Raw genomic sequence first — 26731 nt, forward strand, 5'->3', positions numbered from 1 at the left:
CTACTGACACAGTCTAATGGACCTTTTTAAAACTTTAGGCTAGTTTCACCCTAGCGTTACCTGGTGCAGCGCACAGCCACAGCTAAGCTCTGCCCCCGGTCGTGACCCCTCCGGTCAGCTCCTCCTATGGGCGCATGACGCTGCATGCGACCAGCGTACCCTATATTTAGCGTTGGGTATGCTGGTCGTGTGCTGGTACACTTTTGCGGGTGCATCCTCCCTCTTGGCTCAAAAGTGCAACACAGTGCGTTTGGCGCATGTCGGCGCAGCGCCAAAAGGGTGGATGCGCCGGCAAAAGTGTACCAGCGCATGACCAGCATACCAAACGCTAAATATAGGGTACACTGCTCGCAAGCTGCGTCATGCGCCCATAGGAGGAACTTACCGAAGGGGCGTGGCCGGGGCGGAGCTTAGCAGTGGCCGTGCGCTGCGCCCCATAACGCTAGCGAGAAACTAGTCTTAGGAAGCCTTTGCAGGTGTTTTTTGTTAATTATTCTAACTTACTGAGATAATGACTTTTGGGTTTTCATTGACTGTAAGCCATAATCATCAACATTACCAGAAATAAACCCATGAGATAGATCACTCTGTGTGTGATGACTCTATAGAATAGAGGAGATTCAATATTTGTACTAAAGAACTGAAATAAATTCACTTTTTCATGATATTTTAATTCTGTGAGAAGCGCCTATATGTACATATTTGTAGAGTAGATCAATTCTGTGAGTCAGTTTCCTACAGTTTATGCACAAAAAGCGAAGTATATTGAAGGAAGTAAAATATTTAAATTATTGCACATAGGGCAGCAATATAGTAGTTATATTCTTGTACATAGGGGCAGTATTATAGTAATTATATTCTTGTATATAGGAGCAGTATTATAGTAGTTATATTCTTGTACATAGGAGCAGTATTATAGTAGTTTTATTCTTGTACATAGGAGCAGTATTATAGTAGTTATATTCTTGTACATAGGGACAGTATTATACTGTAGTAGTTATATTCTTGTACATAGGAGCAGTATTATAGTAGTTATATTCTTGTACATAGGAGCAGTATTATAGTAATTATATTCTTGCACATAGAGGCAGTATTATAGTAGTTATATTCTTGTACATAGGAGCAGTATTATAGTAGTTATATTCTTGTACATAGGGGCAGTATTACAGTAGTTATATTCTTGTACATAGGAGCAGTATTATAGTTGTTATATTCTTGGACATAGGGGCAGTATTATAGTAATTATATTCTTGTATATAGGAGCGGTATTATAGTAGTTATATTCTTGTAAATAGGAGCAGTATTATAGTAGTTATATTCTTGTATAGGAGCAGTATTATAGTAGTTGTATTCTTGTACATAGGGACAGTATTATAGTAGTTATATTCTTGTACATAAGAGCAGTATTTTAGTAGTTATATTCTTGTACATAGGAGCAGTATTATAGTAGTTATATTCTTGTACATAGGAGCAGTATTATAGTAGTTATATTCTTGTACATAGAGGCAGTATTATAGTAGTTGTATTCTTGTACATAGGGACAGTATTATAGTAGTTATATTCTTGTACATAGGGCAGTATTATAGTAGTTATATTCTTGTACATAGGAGCAGTATTATAGTAGTTATATTCTTGTACATAGGGGCAGTATTATAGTAGTTATATTCTTGTACATAGGAGCAGTATTTTAATAGTTATATTCTTGAACATAGGAGCAGTATTATAGTAGTTATATTCTTGTACATAGGGGCAGTATTATAGTAGTTATATTCTTGTACATAGGAGCAGTATTATAGTAGTTATATTCTTGGACATAGGGGCAGTATTATAGTAATTATATTCTTGTACATAGGAGCGGTATTATAGTAGTTATATTCTTGTAAATAGGAGCAGTATTATATTAGTTATATTCTTGTATTGGAGCAGTATTATAGTAGTTGTATTCTTGTACATAGGGACAGTATTATAGTAGTTATATTCTTGTACATAGGAGCAGTATTTTAGTAGTTATATTCTTGTACATAGGAGCAGTATTATAGGAGTTATATTCTTGTACATAGAGGCAGTATTATAGTAGTTATATTCTTGTACATAGGAACAGTATTTTAATAGTTATATTCTTGTACATAGGAGAAGTATTATAGTAGTTATATTCTTGTACATAGGGGCAGTATTATAGTAGTTATATTCTTGTACATAGGAGCAGTATTATAGTAGTTATATTCTTGTACATAGGGGCAGTATTATAGTAATTATATTCTTGTATATAGGAGCAGTATTATAGTAGTTATATTCTTGTACATAGGAGCAGTATTATAGTAGTTATATTCTTGTACATAGGGGGCAGTATTATAGTAGTTATATTCTTGTACATAGGAGCAGTATTATAGTAGTTAGATTCTTGTACATAAGAGCAGTATTATAGTAGTTGTATTCTTGTACATAGGGACAGTATTATAGTAGTTATATTCTTGTACATAGGAGCAGTATTTTAGTAGTTATATTCTTGTACATAGGAGCAGTATTATAGTAGTTATATTCTTGTACATAGGAGCAGTATTATAGTAGTTATATTCATGCACATAGGAGCAGTATTAAAGTAGTTATATTCTTGTACATAGGAGCAGTATTATAGTAGTTATATTCTTGTACATTGGGGCAGTATTATAGTAGTTATATTCTTGTACATAGGAGGCAGTATTATAGTAGTTATATTCTTGTACATATGAGAAGTAAGTATTATAGTAGTTATATTCTTGTACATAAGAGCAGTATTATAGTAGTTATATTCTTGTACATAGGAGCAGTATTATAGTAGTTATATTCTTGTACATAGTGGGGCAGTATTATAGTCGTTATATTCTTGTACATAGGGGGCAGTATTATAGAAGTTATATTCTTGTACATAGGAGCAGTATTATAATAGTTATATTCTTGTACATAAGAGCAGTATTATAGTAGTTATATCCTTGTACATAGTGGGGCAGTATTATAGTAGTTATATTCTTGTACATAGGGGCAGTATTATAGTAGTTATATTCTTGTATATAGGGGCAGTATTATAGTAGTTATATTCTTGTACATAGGGGCAGTGTTGTGAGTTCATTTTCCCCTTCACCATTGAGGTCTGATGAACTCCCTCTTCTGGTGAAGGAAGGTAGTGAGGCTGATTACCAAGCATCTGGGCAGGATGATGATGGCTGGGTGACGGGAATTGCTGACTGTATATAAGGCAGCCGATGTCCTTCTGCCTTGCTGGTGATCTCTCTGAGGGATTCTAGGAGACTAGTCTGATTCCTGCTCCTCAAAAGCCAAGTTTTCTGCTCTGTTTTTTGCATTTGTGTTTTGCTTTTGTTTTTCCTTGTTTTTCTGGATTTCTGCCATTCCCTGCTGGGGTGTGCTAAATTCCTTTTTGCTCTGTCTTTAGAAAATACCTGAGTACTGTTATAGTCTTTTGAAGCCTAGCATCTTCAGGGCTTTTTTCCCTATCAGCTGTTGGCTCTTGTTTTGATAGGGTTGTGGCGGATTACAGATGTCAGCTTTTCTATCCTGTCCTTTGTAGTTAGCTTGGGCCCCATCGTTTGCTCAGCCTATCTTTCTATCTGTGTGAGTGCTTTTTCATTTTGCTTCACCGTCATTATATGTTGGGGGCTGCCTATTGTTTTGGGGTCTGCTCTGGGGCAGTTTAGATTTCCCTTTCTGTCTTTAGGCTATGTAGTTCTCCGGCTGTGATCGAGGGGTCTAGGGCACCCTAGGAACCCCCCACGGCTACTGCTAGTTGTTGTTGATAGGTTCAGGGGTCTGTAATCCGATAGCTGCCAACTTCTCTGGTTTTCTGGACTTAGCTAGTATTTCTGTTTTTGCCTCCTACGGTACCTCATTCATAACAGAATCACCAGCCATACTGCAGATCCTAGGGTACTCAATAGCAGGAAAGAATTGTGTAAAAAAAAAAGTGTGTATATTTTTTCCTCTATATCTCTGAGGCCGAAGGGGGAATTTTTTTTTCTCTCAATGGAGATAAAGCAATTGTCTGATCATGTGGAGCAGCTCGCTGCGGAAGTGCAGGGAATTTCCGCCTACCTTGCTCATTCACATGCTGCTGAACCAAAGATCCCTACTCCTGATGTGTTTTTTGGGGATCGGTCTAAATTTTTGAATTTCAAAAATAATTGTAAATTATTTTTTGCCTTGAAGCCTAACTCGTCAGGGAGCTCCGCGCAGCAGGTTAAAATTGTCATCTCTTTGCTGCGCGGCGATCCCCAGGATTGGGCGTTTTCTTTGAAACCAGATGATCCTATTTTTTCAAGCCTTGGGGTTGTTGTATGACGAACCTAATGCTATTGATCAGGCTGAAAAGGCCCTGTTGGCATTGAGCCAGGGTCGAGATTCTGCAGAATTGTACTGTCAAAAATTCCGAAAGTGGGCGGTCCTTACTACCTGGAATGATAATGCCTTGGCAGCTCTCTTTCGGAAGGGTTTGTCAGAAGCCGTAAAAATACTATGGTGGGATTTCCTGTTCCCTCTGGTCTTGATGATTCTATGTCATTAGCCATTCAGGTTGATCGGCGTTTACGTGAACGCAGGACTGCATGAGAGGTGTTGCCACCTGTTGAACAAGTGTCTGAACCTATGCAATGTGATAGTTTTGTCCAGGGAGCAACGTCAGGAGTTCAGAAGGCGTAATAAGCAGTATTTCTGTTTTTGCCTCCTACGGTGACTCATTCATAACAGGGCGGTATTATAGTAGTTATATTCTTGTACATAGGAGGCAGTATTATAGTAGTTATATTCTTATACATAGGTACAGTATTATAGTAGTTATATTCTTGTACATAGGAGTAGTATTATAGTAGTTATATTCCTGTACATAGGAGCAGTATTACTACATTTATATTTTTGTATATGTGAGCAGTACTATAGTAGTAATATTCTTGTACATAGTGTGGTGTAGTGACCACTGTGCCCGCTAGGGGGCGCTGTGTGGGTGTCCCAGAACAGGCATATAGGCATATCCAGTGTGCTAATAGGAGTAGGATGCTAAATGACCGTTGTGTATCCCAAGGTGGGTGGCCTTGGGATGAAGGCTTGATTATATATTGATCAGCAGAGGTACCGCTGAGGTTTCTGGCACAGTGTGTCAGGGAGAAGCCTTCAGGTGGTTGGTGAGACGGGTGGAATCAACTACCTACAAACCCACCCAGGGGCGTGTGTCTAAAACGCCCATAGTAAAGCGTATGTGTATGGATGGTTGTAGGACCTGCTATGAGGTCATAGTCATGTGATCCGGTGGGTGTGGCTACGGACCATAAAAGGTGACCAGGGTAAGTCACTTGAGAAAATGCCTGGACCTGGTTGGTCCGTATGGAAGGTCTCGTGAGACCGACTGCTGAAAGATGTTGGTGCCTTCCAGCAACAGCATGTGTGGATGCTGTGTGTAATGTCTACGTATGTCTGACAATTCCCAGGAGGGAACGGATGTCTGCAGTGTGGTGAAGCAGCTAAGAGGTAACCAGGACATGGGAATGTAAGTAAGAGACTGTATAGCCTGTTGGCTGGATGAAGCACAGCCTGTGTGACCAGAGGGCTAATAGTAGCAGAGCTCCACTGTGCCACTGTGAAGATACCCTGCTGTCTGCTGTCAGACTGGTGCATACTGCTTTGGTTTATGATGATGAATAAACCGCATGGACTATGTTGATGTTTTTATGAAAATCCGTGCTGGACCTGGTTATTTGGCTGCCAAGCGAGTGTCCCCAACATGAATAGCAAGCGCTACCTTACAATTGGTGGAGAATGCGAAGGGCATTGTTGTAGCCTTGTTGTTAGGGGCAATGGACGAGGTCTGCAAAAACTCGGTTGCTAAGGGCAATGGTTCCAAAAGCACATCTTGTGGTGCTGGCAACTCTGAGCCAGGAGAGCGGACGATCTTGAAAACCGTGTGGTATGCTGACCAGGGTCAGTGGAAAAGATTTATAGGACACCTCTGCGGTAGAGGGGTCCGAGAACCTGTGTGGCTGGCAGGTGACAGTCATGAAAACCATGTGGTATGCTGACCGGGGTCAGAGAAAGAGACTGGTGATAAATTGTGGGATACCTCTGAGGAGAAGAGGAATCCGGGAACCTGTGTGACCGACACCAGCAGGTAACGGACAGGTGTCTGTGTTGAACTGACCGGGGTCAGTGAGAAAGACTGTGGTCCCGCTGAGACCGGTGTGTTGGGAAACCCTGGGAGGAGGGTCGGATACCTGAAGAGCACCCAGTGAGGCCTGTGTGTTGGACGGTCTCAGGAGGAGGCAGACATCCTGAACAGCACACAGTCAGGCCACGTATGTGTTTTGTGTTGTGTTTTTTTTCTTCTTTTCCCTCTCAAGTCTGCTTGGGGTGGCTCAGTGGGGTCAAGAAGGTGACAAGCGGCTTGCTGTAACTAGGCGGGGTTACGAAGGTGACAAGCGGCTTGCTGTAACTCGGTGGGATTACGAAGGTGATGCCAGCAGCTGTTTGTGAGCGGCAGCCGGAGGTGTCGGTGATTAGTGACAGCAGGAGTTGTGACAGTGCCAGCAAGAACTGGTGTGGTATCGTGTTTAAAGGTCCAGTATGAGCCCAAGAGACAAACTGTTTGGTGTGAACTTTGGTCTAAGGAGGCCTGTAGAAGGGACATGAGGAAATCCCGAAAGGGGGTGGTGACCCAAATCGGGGTGGTAACCCAAAAAAGGGTGGAGTCCCAGAGGGGGCGGTGACCCAAATTGGGGTGGTAACCCAAAAAGGGGTGGAGTCCCAGAGGGGGGCGGTGACCCAAATCAGGGTGGTCCAGAAAGGGGCCGGGTTGTCAAAAGGGGAACAGCGGCGTCAGTGTATGACTTTTTCGGAGTGCGGTACATGCTTGCCAGATAATGATGGGCCACAGGTGTGTACCGTGATGCTACACCGGGAAGGAGTCTCTGGTCAGGTGGACTCAAAGAGTCAGGTGACTCTGACAGGAACTCCTCTCGTTTTCTCTCTGACCGAGAAAAATGTCAGGGTTCGCTGCAAACATGGGGTCACTGTGGACTATCCGGTGGACAGAGTAATGTTTGAGGGGTCCAAAAGCGTTGAGGGCCAAGGTGGCGGTATATCACCAGACTTACCGTATGCCTTTGAGAGAGGCCGGGACTTTGTTTTGTTTGATGATGTGTGGCATGGGGATGGAGACGTTTCTACTGTGGGACTAGCAGACACTGAGACGGTGATGCCTGCTGAAGTGGACAGGTCAGATGTAGAAGTGACCGGAAGAAGGGGTACGTCTGCCCAACTGACGGACCTGATGTCTCTTGACAGGACTGATGGTGACCTAACTGATAAGATAGCTGGAGTAGAAACACGGTTAGATGGTAAATGGAGGGTTCACTCGGCTGATGGGGCTGACCCAGTGGTACCCTTTGAAAACATAATTAAAGAAGTAGTGGTGCAAGACGTGCTGGCCAAAAGGGAACAAGATCATGAGATACAGCTGATAAAAGAGACAGTGGAAGAACATCTCGAACGACAAAGGGTCCTGAGACAAATGGCTGAGCACAGGGTGGAGGGGCTCGAGAAAGAAGTCTTGGAGCCCAGAGGTCACCTATCAGTGTGGCAAAACATGAACAAGATCCTTCGGGAAGAGATGGCAGAACTCAGAGGAGCAGTAAAAGATCTTCTGCTGGAGAGGAGCTTGGACGAAGACTTACAGCGGCCGGGCCCAAATGCTAACAAGACGGAACTGCCAGTACCCATCTTGGCAAAGGGTCGTGAAGAGGCTAAATCTCAGGAAGAGTTGGAGCCAAAAGCTGAAGAAGACAGTCACCCGGTCAGGTCAACTGTAGTGAGGGAAGTGTCCGTAGTAAAGCCAGAGCCTTCTGTCCAGGAAGAGAGCAAGACCACGACCTTCAAGTCTGTGATTGAGGTACCCGAAGACATGCAAGAAGCCTGCACTGAGGAGGGTGTGCATGAAGCTTTTAAAAAGGCAGTCAAAGCGTGTAAGGTGCACTGGGCACCTGAGACTCGGCAGTTAGTGATAATATCAGCCAGGGAAGACACAGCAAACCGGGTAGCTTTCCTGAAAAATATGCATCTGCAATGTCTCCACACTAAGCAGTTATTTAGGCAGAGTAATATGAAAGCTGCTCGATGCCTAGAGCTAGCAAGAGAAGCGAAGAAACGACTGGGCTTGGGCGAAGATATAATTCCGGTACCCAAAGGTCTGATTGGGAGAATCATTGGATCACTTGGGAAGGTAATGCAAGACCTTGTAAATATCTCCAGTGTGGCGAGGGTGAGGATCGCTCCAGATGATGAAGTCCAGGTGTCGGGTGAAGAGGCCATGGTTCCCATCACTGTGGTTGGCTCCATGGAAAGCCTGAGAAACTTTCGGATGCTCTTGGAGTATCGAGTGGTGTACCTGCAAGAGATTGAGCAGTTGAGGCTGGACCGACTGTGGATCAATAAAGAGGTACGGAACACCAGGTGGCGGCCGCCTTCAACTCAAGATGTAAGGACCCGAAGGGTTCCTCCAAGAAGTGACATGGCAGGTGGCCGAAAACTAACAGCAAGGCAAGGACATCAAAAGTCTGCAAGTGTCAGTTCGACGGGCAGTACGAGGTTGAGAGACCTTAGCCCTTGTGAGACACTGAATGAGTCAGACTCAGGCATCACAGTAGGTTCGACTAAGACGTATGACCGCGCCAACCAGGAGAGCCAGTTGGGGAAGGTAAAGTCGGGGAACGGAACAGATGGAAAAAGAAAAAGGATGGAGATTATGCAGTGTCTGAATAAGCAGACAGACTGTGACTGGAAGGCCAAAGACCAAGGCCGATATTCTGACCGCTGGGGGCGGGGGAGGTCTAACGTAGAGATAAGGCCATATGACAGACAAAACAGACGGAGACGGTTCTCTCGACCTGTTGGGCAAGGTGACATGGGTGCCCGGTCTTGAGATCCCAGGCTAATGTTGTGTGTTCAACCCCACAAGTTTGAACAGAGGGGGGAGGTATGTGATGTAGTGACCACTGTGTCCGCTAGGGGGCGCTGTGTGGGTGTCCCAGGGCAGGCGTATAGGCATATCCAGTGTGCTAATAGGAGTAGGATGCTAAATGACCGTTGTGTATCCCAAGGTGGGTGGCCTTGGGATGAAGACTTGATTATATATTGATCAGCAGAGGTACTGCTGAGGTTTCTGGTACAATGTGTCAGGGAGAAGCCTTCAGGTGGTTGGTGAGATGGTTTGGATCAACTACCTACAAACCCACCCAGGGGCGTGTGTCTAAAACGCCTATAGTAAAGCGTATGTGTATGGATGGTTGTAGGACCTGCGATGAGGTCATAGACTTGTGATCCGGTAGGCGTGGCTACAGATTATATAAGTTGACCAGGGTAGGTCACATGAGAAAATGCTTGGACCTGGTTGCTCCATATGGAAGGTCTCGTTAGGCCGACTGCTGAAAGATGTGGCTGCCTTCCAGCAACAGTACGTGTGGATGGTGTGTATTATGGCTACGTATGTCTGACAGTTCCCAGGAGGGAACGGACAGTGTGGTGAAGCAGTTAAGAGGTAATCAGGACATGGGAATGTAACTAAGAGACTGTATAGCCTGTTGGCAGGATGAAGCACAGCCTGTGTGACCAGAGGGCTAATAGGAGCAGAGCTCCACTATGAAGATACCCTGCTGTCTGCTGTAAGACTGTTGCATACTGCTTTGGTTTATGAGGTTGAATAAACCGCATGGACTATGTTGATGTTTTTATGAAAACCCGTGCCGGACCTGGTTATTTGGCTGCCAAGCGAGTGTCCCCAACCTGAATAACAAGTGCTACCTTACAATAAGGACAGTATTATAGTAGTTATATTCTTGTACATAGGGGCAGTATTATAGTAGTTATATTCTTGTACATAGGGGGCAGTATTATAGTAGCTATATTCTTGTACATAGGGGCAGTATTAAAGTAGTTATATTCTTGTACATAGGGGGCAGTATTATAGTAGTTATATTCTTGTACATAGGGGCAGTATTATAGTAGTTATATTCTTGTACATAGGGGGCAGTATTATAGTAGTTATATTCTTGTACATAGAGAGCAGTTTTATAGTAGTTATACTCTTGTACATTGGGGCAGTATTATAGTAGTTATATTCTTGTACATAGGGGGCAGTATTATAGTAGTTATATTCTTGTACATAGTGGCAGTATTATAGTAGTTATATTCTTGTACATAGGAGAAGTATTATAGTTGTTATATACTTGTACATAGGAGCAGTATTATAGTAGTTATATTCTTGTACATAGGGGCAGTATTATAGTAGTTATATTCTTGTACATAGGGGCAGTATTATAGTAGTTATATTCTTGTACATAGGAGCAGTATTATAGTAGTTATATTCTTGTACATAGGGGCAGTATTATAATAGTCATATTCTTGTACATAGGGGCAGTATTATAATAGTCATATTCTTGTACATAGGGGGCAGTATTATAGTAGTTATATTGTTATGCAAAGGAGCAGTATTATAGAAGTTATATTCTTGTTTATAGGGAACAGTAATATAACAATTTATATTCTTTTACATAGGAGCAGTATTATAGTAGTTATAAGCTTGGATCATAGGGGAGTATTATACTTGTTATATTTTTGTACATAGGGAGCAGTATTATAGCAGCTATATATAGTAATTGAACATAGGAGCAGTATTCTAGTAAACACAGAGGCAACTTCAGCTCACCCAGGGCAGGATCCTCCATGCATGGAACTTTGCAAGGCGCCAAGGAATAATCAGCAAAAGAAGAAAATATCCAGAAAAAGATGGAGATTCATAAAAACTTGAAATGTACTGAAAAATCCACAAATTCATAAAAACCTGAAGGGTAATGAACCACATTCTTGTACATAGGGTCAGCGCTATAGTAATTATATTTTTGTACATAGGGGGTAGTATTATAGTAGTTATATTCTTGTACATAGGAGTAGTATTATAGTAGTTATATTCTTGTACATAGGAGCAGTATTATAGTAGTTCTTGTACATAGGGGGCAGTATTATAGTAGTTATATTCTTGTACATAGGAGCAGTATTATAGTAGTTATATTCTTGTACATAGGGTCAGCGCTATAGTAATTATATTTTTGTACATAGGTGGTAGTATTATAGTAGTTATATTCTTGTACATAGGAGTAGTATTATAGTAGTTATATTCTTGTACATAGGGGGCAGTATTATAGTAATTGTATAGTCATGGCCAATAGTGTTGACACCCTTTATATTGTTCAAGAAAAAAAAAACAGAAAAATGTCAAATTGGACTTCATTTCGCACAAAAAAAGAAGGCGGACAAAATTGTTAGCACCCTCACCTACATATTTGTTTGAATACCCTTTGGAATAAATAACTGCGATCAATCGCTTTCTATAGCCACCGATAAGCTTCTTGCACCTCTCAACTGCAATTTTGGACTATTCTTCTTTGAGAAATTGCTCCACGTTGCTCATATGTGAAGGGCTCTTTCTCCCAACAGCAACTTTAAGCTGTTTCCACAAGTGTTCAATAGGATTTAGATACAAACTCATTGCAGGCCAATTCAGAACACTCCAGCGCTTTGTTTCCATCCATTTCTTGGGGCTTCTTGAAGAATGTTTGGGGTCATTGTCCCACTGAAAGACCCATGACCCAGGACACAAACCCATCTTTATGACACTGGGCACTGCATTGCGTCCTAAAATCCATTGGTAATCTTCAGATTTCATGATGATTTGCACACAGTCAAGGCCCCCAGTGCCTAATGCAGCAAAACAACCTCCAAACATCTTTTAATCTCCACCATATTTGACTGTAGGTACTGTGTTCTTTTCTTTGTAGGCCATATTCTGTTTTCAGTAAACAGTATAATGGTATGCTTTACCAAAAAAGCTGTATCTTGGTCTCTTCTGTCCACAAGATGTTTTCCCAGAAGGATTTTCACTTACTCAAGTATATTTTGGTAATTTCTAGTCTAGCTTTATTATGTCTGTGTCAGCAGTGGGTCTTCCTGGGTTTTCTGCCATAGCATTTCACTTCATTCTCATGTGCATGGATAGTTCACGCTGACACTGATGCACACTAAGCCTGCAGGACAGGTTGAATTTCCTTAAAACTTGATTGAGGCTGCTTGTCCACCATATAGACTATACTGCGCTTCAAACTTTCATCAGTTTTTCTCCACCATCCACATCCACAGAGATTAGTTACAGTGCCACAAACAGACAAAAATTGCAAACATTGAGTTAACTTCTCCCATTTTTATCTGCTTTCAGGAGTGGTTTTTGTATTGCCCACACCTGTTACTTGCCACATGTTAGTGTGAACGAGCATCACATGCTTGAAACAAAATTGCTTACCTACAATTTTGGAAAGGTGCCAACACATTTACCTGGCTCATTTTTGGAGGTTTTGTGGGAAATTATGTCCAAATTGACTTTTGTGCTGTTTTCTATATTGTTTCAATACACACAAAGGAAATAAACGTGTGTAACAAAACATGTGTATTTACAATAATTTTCTGGGAAAAATGCTTCATTTTTTGCAATAATTTCAGCCATAACTGTATTCTCGTAGATAGGGGCAGAATTATAATAGGTATATTCTTGTACATAGGGAGCAGTATTATAGTAGTTATATTCTTGTACATAGGAGCAGTATTATAGTAGTTATATTCTTGTACATAGGGAGCAGTATTATAGTAGTTATATTCTTGTACATAGGAGCAGTATTATAGTAGTTATATTCTTGTACATAGGGAGCAGTATTATAGTAGTTATATTCTTGTATATAGGGGGCAGTATTATAGTAGTTATATTCTTGTATATAGGGGGCAGTATTATAGTAGTTATATTCTTGTACACAGGGGCAGTATTATAGCAGTTATATTCTTGTACATAGGAGCAGTATTACAGCAGTTATATTCTTGTACATAGGAGGCAGTATTATAGTAGTTACTGTATATTCTTGCACATGGGGCAGTATTATAGTATTATATTCTTGTATAAGGGGCAGTATTATAGTAGTTATATTCTTGTACATGGGGCAGTATTATAGTAGTTATATTCTTGTATATAGGGGGCAGTATTATAGTAGTTATATTCTTGCACATAGGGGCAGTATTATAGTAGTTATATTCTTGTACATAGGGGTAGTATTATAGTAGTTATATTCTTGTACAAGGAGGCAGTATTATAGTAGTTACTGTATATTCTTGTATATAGGGGTCAGTATTATAGTAGTTATATTCTTGTATATGGGGCAGTATTAAAGTAGTTATATTCTTGTACATATGGGTAGTGTTATAGTAGTTATATTGTTGTACATAGAAGCAGTATTATAGTAGTTATATTCTTGTACATAAGGGCAGTATTATAGTAGATATATTCTTGTATATAGGGGTAAGTATTATAGTAGTTATATTCTTGTACATAGGGACAGTATTATAGTAGCTATATTCTTGTACACAGGGGCAGTATTATAGTAGCTATATTCTTGTACATAGGGGCAGCATTATAGTAGTTATATTCTTGTACATAGAGGACAGTATTACAGTAGTTATATTCTTGTACATAGGGGCAGTATTATAGTAGTTATATTCTTGTACATAGGGGCAGTATTACAGTAGTTATATTCTTGTACATAGGAGCAGTATTATAGTAGCTATATTCTTGTACATAGGGGGCAGTATTATAGTAGTTATATTCTTTTACATAGGGGGCAGTATTATAGTAGTTATATTCTTGTACATAGGAGCAGTATTATAGTAGTTATATTCTTGTACATAGGGGCAGTATTATAGTAGTTATATTCTTGTACATAGGGGGCAGTATTATAGTAGTTATATTCTTGTACATAGGAGCAGTATTATGTAGTTATATTCGTGTACATAGGGGGCAATATTATAGTAGTTATATTCTTGTACATAGGAGTAGTATTATAGTAGTTATATTCTTGTACATAGGAGCAGTATTATAGTAGTTATATTCTTGTACATAGGGGCAGTATTATAGTAGTTATATTCTTGTACATAGGGGGCAGTATTATAGTAGTTATATTCTTGTACATAGGAGCAGTATTATAGTAGTTATATTCTTGTACATAGGGGGCAGTAATATAGTAGTTATATTCTTGTACATAGGGGGCAGTATTATAGTAGTTATATTCTTGTACATAGGAGCAGTATTATAGTAGTTATATTCTTGTACATAGGAGCAGTATTATAGTAGCTATAGTCTTGTGCATAGGAGCAGTATTATAGTAGTTATATTCTTGTACATGGGAGCCGTATTATAGTAGTTATATTCTTGTACATAGGAGCAGTATTATAGTAGTTATATTCTTGTACATAGGGGGCAGTATTATAGTATTTATATTCTTGTACATAGGAGCAGTATTATAGTAGTTATATTCTTGTACATAGGGGGCAGTATTATAGTAGTTATATTCTTGTACATAGGGGCAGTATTATAGTAGTTATATTCTTGTACATAGGGGCGGTATTATAGTATTTATATTCTTGTACATAGGGGCAGTATTATAGTAGTTATATTCTTGTACATAGGAGCAGTATTATAGTAGTTATATTCTTGTACATAGGGGCAGTATTATAGTAGTTATATTCTTGTACATAGGAGCAGTATTATAGTAGTTATATTCTTGGACATAGGGGCAGTATTATAGTAATTATATTCTTGTATATAGGAGCGGTATTATAGTAGTTATATTCTTGTAAATAGGAGCAGTATTATAGTAGTTATATTCTTGTATTGGAGCAGTATTATAGTAGTTGTATTCTTGTACATAGGGACAGTATTATAGTAGTTATATTCTTGTACATAGGAGCAGTATTTTAGTAGTTATATTCTTGTACATAGGAGCAGTATTATAGTAGTTATATTCTTGTACATAGGAGCAGTATTATAGTAGTTATATTCTTGTACATAGAGGCAGTATTATAGTAGTTATATTCTTGTGCATAGGAACAGTATTTTAATAGTTATATTCTTGTACATAGGGGGCAGTATTATAGTAATTATATTCTTGTACATAGGAGCAGTATTATAGTAGTTATATTCTTGTACATAGGAGCAGTATTATAGTAGTTATATTCTTGGACATAGGGGCAGTATTATAGTAATTATATTCTTGTATATAGGAGCAGTATTATAGTAGTTATATTCTTGTACATAGGAGCAGTATTATAGTAGCTATATTCTTGTACATAGGGGGCAGTATTATAGTAGTTATATTCTTGTACATAGGAGCAGTATTTTAGAAGTTATATTCATGCACATAGGAGCAGTATTAAAGTAGTTATATTCTTGTACATAGGAGCAGTATTATAGTAGTTATATTCATGCACATAGGAGCAGTATTAAAGTAGTTATATTCTTGTACATAGGAGCAGTATTATAGTAGTTATATTCTTGTACATAGGGGCAGTATTATAGTAGTTATATTCTTGTACATAGGGGCGGTATTATAGTAGTTATATTCTTGTACATAGGGGGCAGTATTATAGTAGTTATATTCTTGTACATAGGGGCAGTATTATAGTAGTTATATTCTTGTACATAGGGGCGGTATTATAGTAGTTATATTCTTGTACATAGGGGGCAGTATTATAGTAGTTATATTCTTGTACATAGGGGCAGTATTATAGCAGTTATATTTTTGTACATAGGAGGCAGTATTATAGTAGTTATATTCTTGTGCATAGGAGCAGTATTATAGTAGTTATATTCTTGTACATAGGAGCCGTATTATAGTAGTTATAGTCTTGTGCATAGGAGCAGTATTATAGTAGTTATATTCTTGTACATAGGAGCAGTATTATAGTAGTTATATTCTTGTACATAGGGGGCAGTATTATAGTATTTATATTCTTGTATATAGGAGCAGTATTATAGTAGTTATATTCTTGTACATAGGGTCAGTATTATAGTAGTTATAGTCTTGTACATAGGAGCAGTATTATAGTAGTTATATTCTTGTACATAGGGGGCAGTATTATAGTAGTTATATTCTTGTACATAGGGGCGGTATTATAGTAGTTATATTCTTGTACATAGGGGGCATTATTATAGTAGTTATATTCTTGTACATAGGGGCAGTATTATAGCAGTTATATTCTTGTACATAGGAGCAGTATTATAGTAGTTATATTCTTGTACATAGGGGCAGTATTATAGTAGTTATATTCTTGTACATAGGGGCAGTATTATAGTAGTTATATTCTTGTACATAGGGGCAGTATTATAGTAGTTATATTCTTGTACATAGGGGGCATTATTATAGTAGTTATATTCTTGTACATAGGGGCAGTATTATAGTAGTTATATTCTTGTACATAGGGGCAGTATTATAGTAGTTATATTCTTGTACATAGGGAGCAGTATTATAGTAGTTATATTCTTGTACATAGGGGGCAGTATTATAGTAGTTATATTCTTGTACATAGGGGCAGTATTATAGCAGTTATATTCTTGTACATAGGAGCAGTATTATAGCAGTTATATTTTTGTACATAGGAGGCAGTATTATAGAAGTTGTAATTTTGCACACAGTTGAGGTGTTATAGTAGTTATATTTTTATACATAGTGGCAGTATTGAAACATGGTTTGTCTTTCTGTTGTTTTTTCCTGACATGCTCTTTACCTTTGTACCGGTCATAACTCAGTGTAAAAGTCTTGCCTATTATATTTCTCAGAATGCCTTACCAGCTCTCTGTGCCTGTGAGTGTCCTCCTCCAAAAATCAAGACCAAGGTTAGCAGTAGTAAGGGAGATATTCGACACCCCATGGTGATCCGCATTTTTGCAGAGAGTCCTTATAGTGGCATCGGTTCATTTAAAATATTCACCTATTGAAGAAGAAAACATTATGTCAGGAATAACCAGAATTGAAGAGGAATAGCAAAAAAGGATGAGATGAACTAACTGTTGTATTGACCTCTGGCTAATTTGGAATGCTGCATCTTCTGCCTTCCGCACTTGGCATTGACCACATAGCCTGATGGTCAGTTCTCCTCTTATCTTTACTAATTATAGCTCATCAATCAATATGTTATAAGGCTCACATGAAGACTTCGCTTTTTGGAAGTTATCAACCCAATACATAACAGTTGGGTGACGAGAAAAAAAATCGGACATGTGCATGGTCTCATTGAATAACATTGGTTTGAGCTCGATCTGAAGTTTTGACGCATCACACTCCGACCAAATCTACGGATCTTCACAAGCCCTAACAGCGAACCACATAACAAACTGTTGTATATGAGAGAATTTTTTCTGCCTTAAAAACTAAATCTGCCCAAGACTTTCTAATCATTGGTATATGGAATATATTGGTATATGCAAATATTTCTCTAAATGCCAGGGTATTATAGGGAAAAAGAAAAGAAAAAGTTGGAGATTTTTTCATTAACTTTTTAGAAAATAAAAAAACAACCTTCATATAAAGTAAGCTAGATCTGCTGTGGCTGTGATCACAGGAATAATAACTGAAATAATTACAAATAAAAAATTCTTCTATCGGAACAAGGGCATTACCAAAATTTCCATAAGTAAAAGACTTACAGCAAATTACATACTTTACGGCATAGAGCTATCTCTTCTCCTTTTTAAGTCGTGTTCTAAAATTAGCATAATTTTGATTCCCTAGCTTCGTAGAATTTTACTAATTTTACTAATTTTACTAATGTTTAATATCTCCTGTGTGTTTTGCAACAACACCAAAAAAAAACAGAAAAAAAAGGCAAACTGGACTCTAATTCACACAAAACCACAAAAATGAGGCGGACAAAATTGTTGACATCTTTCCAAAATTGTGAGTAAACAGCTTTGTTTCAAGAATGTGATGCTCATTCAAACTCACCTGTGGCAAGTAACATGTGAGAGCAATATGAAAATTACACCTGAAACCAGATAAAAAGGGGGAGAAGTTGATTCAATCTTTGCAACGTTTGTCTGTGTATCCTTCTGGGAAAGTGTCTTTTATCATAGCAGCATGTTGATGAGTTACCGGTTTTTGAAGCTGTTGTAGAAATTGGTGATAAGAAGGAGATTTACTATATTTATGATGTTCAGCTTGGTTTGGGATTCTCATGGGTGGTGCTTCAGGTAATGGGCAGATATTTAAAATAGGCATCAGAAATTGGTGAAGAGAAAGAATTTTACTCTAGGTATGGTATTCAGGTTGGTCTGGGATCCTCGTAGGTGGTGCCTCAGGGAACAGGCAGATATTTAAATTAGTCATCTGCAATTGGTCATACTGTCCTGCATAACAGCACTAAGGGGTGAGATTTGGTTAATCATCACGGTGGTTGTTGAAAGTGGCCAATAAAAAATTGTAGGCAGTGGTCATGCCATTGCAAGATTAAGCCGATCTTCGCTGAGGTGGATACATTGGTATCTGTGTATAGGACTAATAAGTTCTATACTAAATTTGATAACACACAAGTGGCTTAAATGTCACTGTGATAAAAAAGGCAAGTAGTATATCCAAGCCACAATCCATACATTCCCATGTTTTATCACCCTAGGTATATTTAAGTAATGGCAAAATAAAGAGTATGAGCTCAGCTTTAAAGCCAAGGATGTCCTCAAAAGATCTTACATATATTTTACCATTGAAAGTAGAACCAACATAGATATCTGTAACCGGTGTCATGTAACATCCAGGAATAGTAGCCACATTTCACAGTGTCCTAATCATCCACGTCAATGGCAAGTACCTTGTAAATCATGGTGGACAACAAGAGTATCATCTACAAACAATTCAGTTGCTTTGTTATGGCCCTGTTGTCAAGCTCTTCCTCAACCAGAGAGATCATGGCTGTTGGCCATGAATAAGACATAACCTGAAGAAACTTCAGGACAAGTAATGGACCAGTTTGTTGCCTCCAGTATTTTTTGATGCCCTATTTTAACCTATGATAGAATAAACATTAAAGAGTTTGTCCACTGCTCTAACATTGATGACCTATCCTTCAGAGAGGTCATCCATGTCTTATTGGTCGGGTTCCAACAACCAACAAACCTCCGATTGACTGTTATCGGTGTGGGTGGCAGCGGCAGCTGGAAGTACTCACTTGCAGAGCTTGCCATCTTCTGATAGTGGTCATCGCAGGGTACTACACATCCGCTTCCTTTTTAAATCAATAGAAGGCGGATGTGTAGTACCCGAAGGAAAGGTCATTAATGCTAAAGTAGTGGATAACCTCTTTAATTCTTATAGCATCATCTCTGTATTGCTGGACTTTTTCTAAATTTGAATGAAATCACTAGTATTTTACAGACAAAACCTAAAGTAATGTGATCTCATCCCTTGGAATGGTTTCCCTACTGGTCTTTACTAGTGATGAGTGAATCTTCTGAAATTCAAATTTGACTGGTTCGCAGTATTTGTCCTGGAAGTTCTATTTGCGAGCAATCAAGTCATTAATAGACTTGGAGCAAATTGATTTGCATGTCCCCATCTATCTCTCCTGAAGTCTGCAATGAGTAGGAGTACCGCTTATTACCTATTGACATCCGAGGCTCTTCTTTTGATTAGCCAGCATGATCCGCTATGTTCCTGATACTCTGACCTCGGATTGTGACCAGGTCACAATCCGAGGTCAGAGTATCAGGAACATAGCGGATCAAGTTAAAGGGGTAAGTCAAAAGGATGGTCAAAGGTAAATCCAAGGTCAGCAACAGAGATCAGAATGCAACTCAAAGCGCAAAGCTACAATTAGCAATGGTATGACCACTTTCAGAATGCTAAGTAGTCCTGTAATCGTCCAGAATGGATGACACCTGGAGGAGATCCCACACACCCAGCCAGATAAGACGTCTGATTTCACAATACTCACACCTCTACCTAAGATTTGGCAGTTGAGCTTTCATTCACAATCTTGACAGATCAGCAAGCCCTCAATCCTGTAGAGTGGCAGAATTGTCATTCATAGCATCCATAGGATGCTGTGAGTAGTGGAATCATGACCGGTGCAAATTTATTTGCACACCACATTCTAGTTGATGTGACAGTGGTCTGTAGCTCCTACAAGAGAGAGGGAGTACTGCCTGTTGCCTGTTGATGTTCATGACTTATGTCAAAGTCTCATGTGGATCACACTGCAACAATGATGTGGCGCAAGGCTGGCTAATCAAAAGAAGAGCCTCGGATGTCAAAAGGTAATAAGCGGTACATGAACCAATAGTGTTATGAATGGGTCACCGAGGAGGAAAAAATAAACAACAAGCTAAGTCTCAGAAAACCAGAGAAGTTGGTAACTATGCAGATTGCAGATCTCTGAACTTAACCGCACAACTAGCAGCAGTCGTGGAGTGTTCCTACGATGGTCCTAGACGCCTTGTCACAACCGGAGAGCTACATAAGCCTAAAGCAGGAAAAGAGGAAAACTAACTGCCCCAAAGCAGACCCCAAAGGAAAGACAGCCCCCCACATGTATTGACGGTGAAACAAGATGAAATTACAAACAAAGGCAGGAAAATAGGCTGAGCAAACGATGGGGCCCGGCTAACTAAACAGGACAGGAAAGGAAAGACACTGTCTGCAATTTTCCAAAAAAAACCTACAAAAATATTGTCCAACACTTCTGATAACAAAATTAACCCTGAAGTCACTAGACTTCTACACCTATATCAGCACTCTGAAATATTCTGAGACAGAGCAAAAAGAGGTCAATCCAATAAGGGACAAAAAGCAGCTTGGCAAATACTGATACATAGGAGTGGAAATTCAGCATAGCCCCAGCAGGAGCAGGCTGACCACACAAGAAACTGAACTGACAAACAAGCTCAAGTGTGAACAATAGCAAAAAAACAAACTTAACTTGAGAAGACTGGAAGAGAGCTGAAGTCCAGGACGTGAGAAGCAGACTAAATCACCAGCACTAGGATAGGGCGTCGGCTGTCTTATATCAAGTCTGATACTCCAGAGATCCAATCGTTATCTTCCTCATCAGGTGGCAGATCACTACCACTTAAACCAACCGCACTACCTCCTGTCACCACAAGAGGGAGAACGGGAGGGGAACTCTCAACTGGTGGAGCCAAAAATGAGTTCATAACACAATAGTTTGTCTCTCTGATACATTTTCAGGGGAGAAATGTCACCGATCCATCTCTCAATGTGTCTGGGAGGCAGTTACTGACAGCTCAGCCCTCTAATCTGGTACAGGGGTGTGCTGAAGCTGTCATTACTTTGATTGAAGAGCTCAGCCATCAAATCTGGTACAGGGGCATGCTGAGCTGTCAATGTGTTGATTGACAGCTTGATTATCCAATCTGAGACTAGGAGGCATCGGCTGTCTCCAAGTGTTCATTATCTCAGGTGATTGCCATGCTACTTAACTTCTGTATGTTGATCTTTCGTTGCCTGACCTTGGACATCGTTCTGACCATCCGTCTGTTTAACCCCTTTTGCTCTGATATGCTATCCTCTTGGTATTCTGATTTTGAAACATTACTTGGCTACGCTTTGTGTCTTCCTTTGGTTTATGACATACCCTCCTGTCTTCTGACCTTGGAATTGTTGACTATCCTGACTTACAGCTTGGCTGTGAAAAGTAATTAGAATCACAAGAAAGAACAGTCCAGGGTGTTGAGGAAGAACTGTAGGCCTTTTTTGACGCGTTAGGGTTAATCTATATTTATCCAGGTCGCGGAGGCAAATATTATGACTCTGACACAGGGTGAGGATTACTATACCGAGTTCCGGCAATGGTCCATGGAAGTGCAGTGGAATGATTCAGCACTCAGGTGCCATCTCCGCAGAGGCATCTCAGATACTCTCAAGGACGTTCTAGTTCTTCATACTGCACCTTGTCCCTTGGATGTGGCCATTACCCAGACTAGTCTGCTGAATTACAGAATTTGGGAGGGGCGTGATGGGGGTTTGGTCATTTTCCCCAAACCTCCATTTACCTGAGGCTGAACTGATGGAAGTTGGAGCTGTTAGCTCTCAGGCCATTGAGTGGAGACATCAGCGCATTCTCGGACTCTACTTTTACTGTCGTCGCGTTGGGCATTATAATTAATTCAGGTCTATGTTGTGTGGTATAAGTATCTGACATGCACAGTCCATCATGGTGCGGGAAGTTACACCTGGCCATGACGGACTGTGCACGTCAATAGACATTAAGGGGTTAAATCTGATAGGTATACCACACAACATAGATCTGAATTAATTATAATTTGTTTTTCTCACTCATTTACTTTCTCAAGGTCGCGGGGCCCTCAGATAGGTAATAGGAGTTCACAAGTTCACGAGTAAAGAAAACCCCTCTAATGATCCATTAACTGGAATATAAAATGACACTTACAAGGTTGGATTCAGACACAGTACTTAGTTGCATTATTTGGGTGCAGTTTTTACGTAACAAAATTGCTATGGCACTCTGGTTGGTATATTTCTTGTGTCTGCCATATTGACATGTCTGTTTTTTCAATAAACATATTTTCTTTGTAAAATGTGACAGCCCATTTAATAACTCTTGAAATTGTTATGATTCCACCACTCATGGTGTCCTAAGAATGTAATGAGTGACAGCTCAGCCACCGTATAGGATCAGGGGTCAGGATTGAGAGTGACAGCTCAGCCACCGTATAGGATCAGGAGTGTGCAGAGCTGTCAGGATTGTGAGCAACAGCTCAGCCACCCAATCTAAGGCAGGGGAGTGCTGAGCTGTCAGTATTGTGATTGTCAGCTCTGTTGTCCAGTCTGGCCAGACTTCTGGGGTTTCCTCCAGGTGTCCCCTGTTCAGGGTGATTACAGGGCTATTTAGCTGTCTGGCAATGATCAGAACATTGTTGTAGCATTGCTCTGTGGTATGTTTGCTCCGTGTTCTGATTTTCTGATCTTTGTTGCAGGACCTTGGATTTGCCTTTTGACTATTTGTTTCTATTATCCCTTTTGCCTTTGTCGCACTCTGACCTTAGTTACTTGACACCGGACTTTGCTTCTGACTGTCTGTTTGCCTTATCTCTTTGTCTTTGAGGTACCCTTCTGGCATTTGACATTGAACTTCTTGACTTCTCCAACTCACGTCTTGCCTGTGAGAAGTGACTCAGTGAAATATTCTACATTGGCACCTTGAGTAGCTTTACTGTACAGACTGGAACAGAATGAGCAAAGTTTTCTCATTATCCATATCGGGTGAGAAAGTTAATGACTGCTCTATTTTCCTGCTGGAAAACACTGTCACTGACACTGTCCTCACATATAAAGAATTGTATGCATCTCCCCTGTCACCCCTATGGCTCATGGATCATGGAGTAGAGTACTCATATTCATGGAGTCTGTAATTATCTTTGGCTTTTCTATCAATTAACGCCTTATAATTACATCAGTCATTTATTAATGCATATTAGTCTGGAAGTGCATTGCGGATGTGTAGATGTAAGATGTAAGTGCAAGGGCACGCTCTCAATGCACTTCCAAGTAATTTGCATGCATCTTCGAAGCTTGATTTCTCAGCGTTGGCACCTTGGATTATTGCCCAACAGGTATCCAGTTTATTGTCGCTCTACGACCTATTGAGCCATAACGCTATTTTGACTACAGTAGTAACATTATCCTGACGGGTTCCCTTTGAAGAGAAATGTGTAACCTCCATTTTAAAGGTTTAAAAGGGGTTAAAAGTTATGTAATAACATACCTAAGAAAGCGCAAAAGGTGTAAGAAATAAGAAAAGAGAAATGTAAGAACACAATCCCGGAGCCCCCTGACTCCGCACCTGCTGCTCCGTAAAGTGCCTCCTCCAACCTGCCAACAATCACCGAAAAAGCACAGTATGAAAGTGAGCATAAAAGCTACTCCCTCCCTACAGCTCCATAACAAGGCAATGAATAAAACTCCAGAGCAATAGACTCGCTGGATCAATACAGAATACGAGACCCTGAAGCTCAGCAGGACTCTCATCTATAGATTGTTATTAAGAAAGCTCCGAGCCGAGATAAAGAGCCCTCTAACAACAAAGGCTCGATACAAGGCAAAGAATGGAAACTTGTTTTTTTTTTCTTTGTTCTCGCCCTTATAGTCTTCCAAAATAATAACAAAAACAAAACACATAAAAAAGGTCATAGGGGAGGGAGGGTCTCGGAATAAAAATATAAAATATGAATAAAAACAAGGTTTCTGGTGTGGGGGAGGGGATTCCTTATCGCTGAGGCATAAAATATGGTCTGAGTAAGAAAATGAAGCCACTGATTCTGAGCGATGGTGGCATCATCGAGTAAGCATTTAGAGTCTTGGAAACATATTAGCATTTTTCTGTATTTTTTAATTTTTTTTCCAAACTCAAAAACCACCTTCATTTTTTTTTAGCCTTAACCGTCCTGATCCAACAGGGTGACAGTGGTTTTGGAAACATATTAAATTGCAGATCTGTATGTGATGATCCACTGATATCTTGATTCTGGGGTGTTTCTGCTACTGTTGCATAACTCTTGCAAATCGTACAGGGCAAAACTGTAATATCAGACACTGGCTTTGTAAAAAAGTGGTGCTATTTTTGGGTAAAAAAAATATTTTTTCTGATTTGATACAACCTTTTCAATGGTTTGTTTCATTGAGTATAACTTAAGTACACTTTCTAAAAAGATTAAAATGGAAGCACATTCAAAAAAAGTAGCAGCATGGAGAACATTATAAAGCAGTGCTAAGAAGTGTAGCTGTGAATCCAGCTCTGGGGTGAGATTAAACTCACTACAAAGCAGCAGCATGGGGGACATTATACAGCAGTGCTGAGAAGTGTAGTTGTGTATTCAGCTCTGGGATGAGATGAAACTCTCTCTACAAAGCAGCAGCATGGAGGACATTATACAGCAGTGCTGAGAAGTGTAGTTGTGTATTCAGCTCTGGGATGAGATGAAACTCTCACTACAAAGCAGCAGCATGGAGGACATTATACAGCAGTGCTGAAAAGTGTAGTTGTGTATTCAGCTCTGGGATGAGATGAAACTCTCACTACAAAGCAGCAGCATGGAGGACATTATACAGCAGTGCTGAGAAGTGTAGCTGTGTATCCATTTATGGGATGAGATAAAACGCTCACTACAAAGCAGCAGCATGAAGGACATTATACATCAGTAATTAGCTGTGCAGCTGTGAATCCAGCTCTAGGATGAGATGGAACACTTAATAGAAAGCAGCAATGTAAAAGACAATATACAGCAGTACATGTGTGAATCAAACACTAAGGTGGAATAAATGATTACTTAAAGCAGCAGCTTGAAGGACATTATGCAATAGTAGTGAGCAATGCAGCTGGGAATCCATCTCTGCAGTAAAACAGAACACTTACTAGAACAGCAGCATGGGTCTGTGTGAGTATCTCTATCATTTGTACTACTTCCCTACCGCTCTCTATAGATCTCAATTGGCAACTGTAACCTGAAATCTCAGTGAGCTGGCAGCCTGTCTTATTTTGACCAAAGCGGACTATAGCAGGTTTTCATAGTAAGTGAAACGTTCAGGAGACAGGGAAGAGGGGAAGTGACCCATGAATGGAGAAAAAAAACATATTTCTCAAATAAGATATATATTAAAAAGTTTTTAACATTCATTTATAATATTGATTTATGCAGAATTTGTTCAAGCGACAGTGACCATTTCAGTCAACTTTTATTCCTTTTAATATCGTGAGCGATGAGCTCCCACATATCTACCTTACAGTCTGACATTTTCTAGAGCATATTATTATCTTGACAGCTATAATTATAAGTCAGGTTATCCTGATATTAATATGAGTTACGATGTGGGAAATACAATCTCTGCCCCGAAGAATGAATGGCGGAAACATAGCTTTTTGACTCTCTACATTACAGGATTCCACAGTGGAACTGTTCACGGAATTCTGAGGATTAAACACACAATGGATCATCACAAACAGATCTGCAATTTAATAGGTTTCCAAAACCCAGTGTCACCCTGCTGGATCGCTCAAGGCTAAAAAAATGAAAGTAGTTTTTTGAGTTTATTAAAAAAAAATAATTGAAAACTACAAAAAAGTTCCTATATGTTTCCAAGACTCTAAATGAAAAGCTTGTTACATGATGTCATCACAGCTAAGTTGTGTCATTTCCCTGCTCAGCTCTGCGCAGATCAGTTGTTTTCATGTTGCCAAAGATTGCAATGGGAAGTATTACCAATGTAAAGTAATCCAATTCTCACAATTCCTCATAATTCCTCTTTCATCTCACTGGCTCAGCCTTAATAGAAAGTTGCCTGCATGCCTCTCTGTTACAAGATGTCAGATAATACTGACATTACTCCATCTTCACAGATGCAGGTGCTGATATACATTAGATAACAGTTGTTGTCACGCACAGTGAGGGAAGTAAGAGCAACACGAGGGAAAGAGGGGAATAAAGCCCAAACATTAGAGAAAGGAGGAGTGAAGACCCCTAGGCAGATATAATAACACCCTCCCCTATCGTCCTTATATTGGTTCCACACCAATCGCCGAGAAGGAACCTAAGCCCTGTATCTGTAGAGGTAGATAAGCACTGGTCAGTCCCCACTGTACACTAAAGACAAGAAGGGAGACAAACAAGTGGAAGCAACTTAACTTATCATGAGCAGACTCCAGAGAGATAACACCAAACATCCCCCAACAGCACCAGAGAGGAAGTAAGTCGACTGCTATAGCACCAAGCCTTCACAAGGGAAAATGTGAATATCACCGGCGGATCCCTGAA

General features: G+C 39.9%; 1 protein-coding gene across 1 annotated transcript in view; it reads right to left on the minus strand.

Moving 5' to 3' along the window:
• COL22A1 (collagen type XXII alpha 1 chain) overlaps window positions 1–26731 on the minus strand; it is a 608111-nt gene that overhangs the window by 542208 nt on the left and 39172 nt on the right. The window contains exon 2 of the mRNA XM_073590381.1: window positions 16743–16884. Coding sequence (XP_073446482.1) covers window positions 16743–16836 — 94 coding nt within the window. The 5' untranslated portion in view covers window positions 16837–16884. The remainder of the gene's footprint in view (window positions 1–16742; window positions 16885–26731) is intronic.

Source organism: Dendrobates tinctorius, unplaced genomic scaffold, assembly GCF_039654945.1.
Source record: "Dendrobates tinctorius isolate UK_male_01 unplaced genomic scaffold, ASM3965494v1 ptg000116l, whole genome shotgun sequence".
Lineage (NCBI taxonomy): Eukaryota > Metazoa > Chordata > Amphibia > Anura > Dendrobatidae > Dendrobates > Dendrobates tinctorius.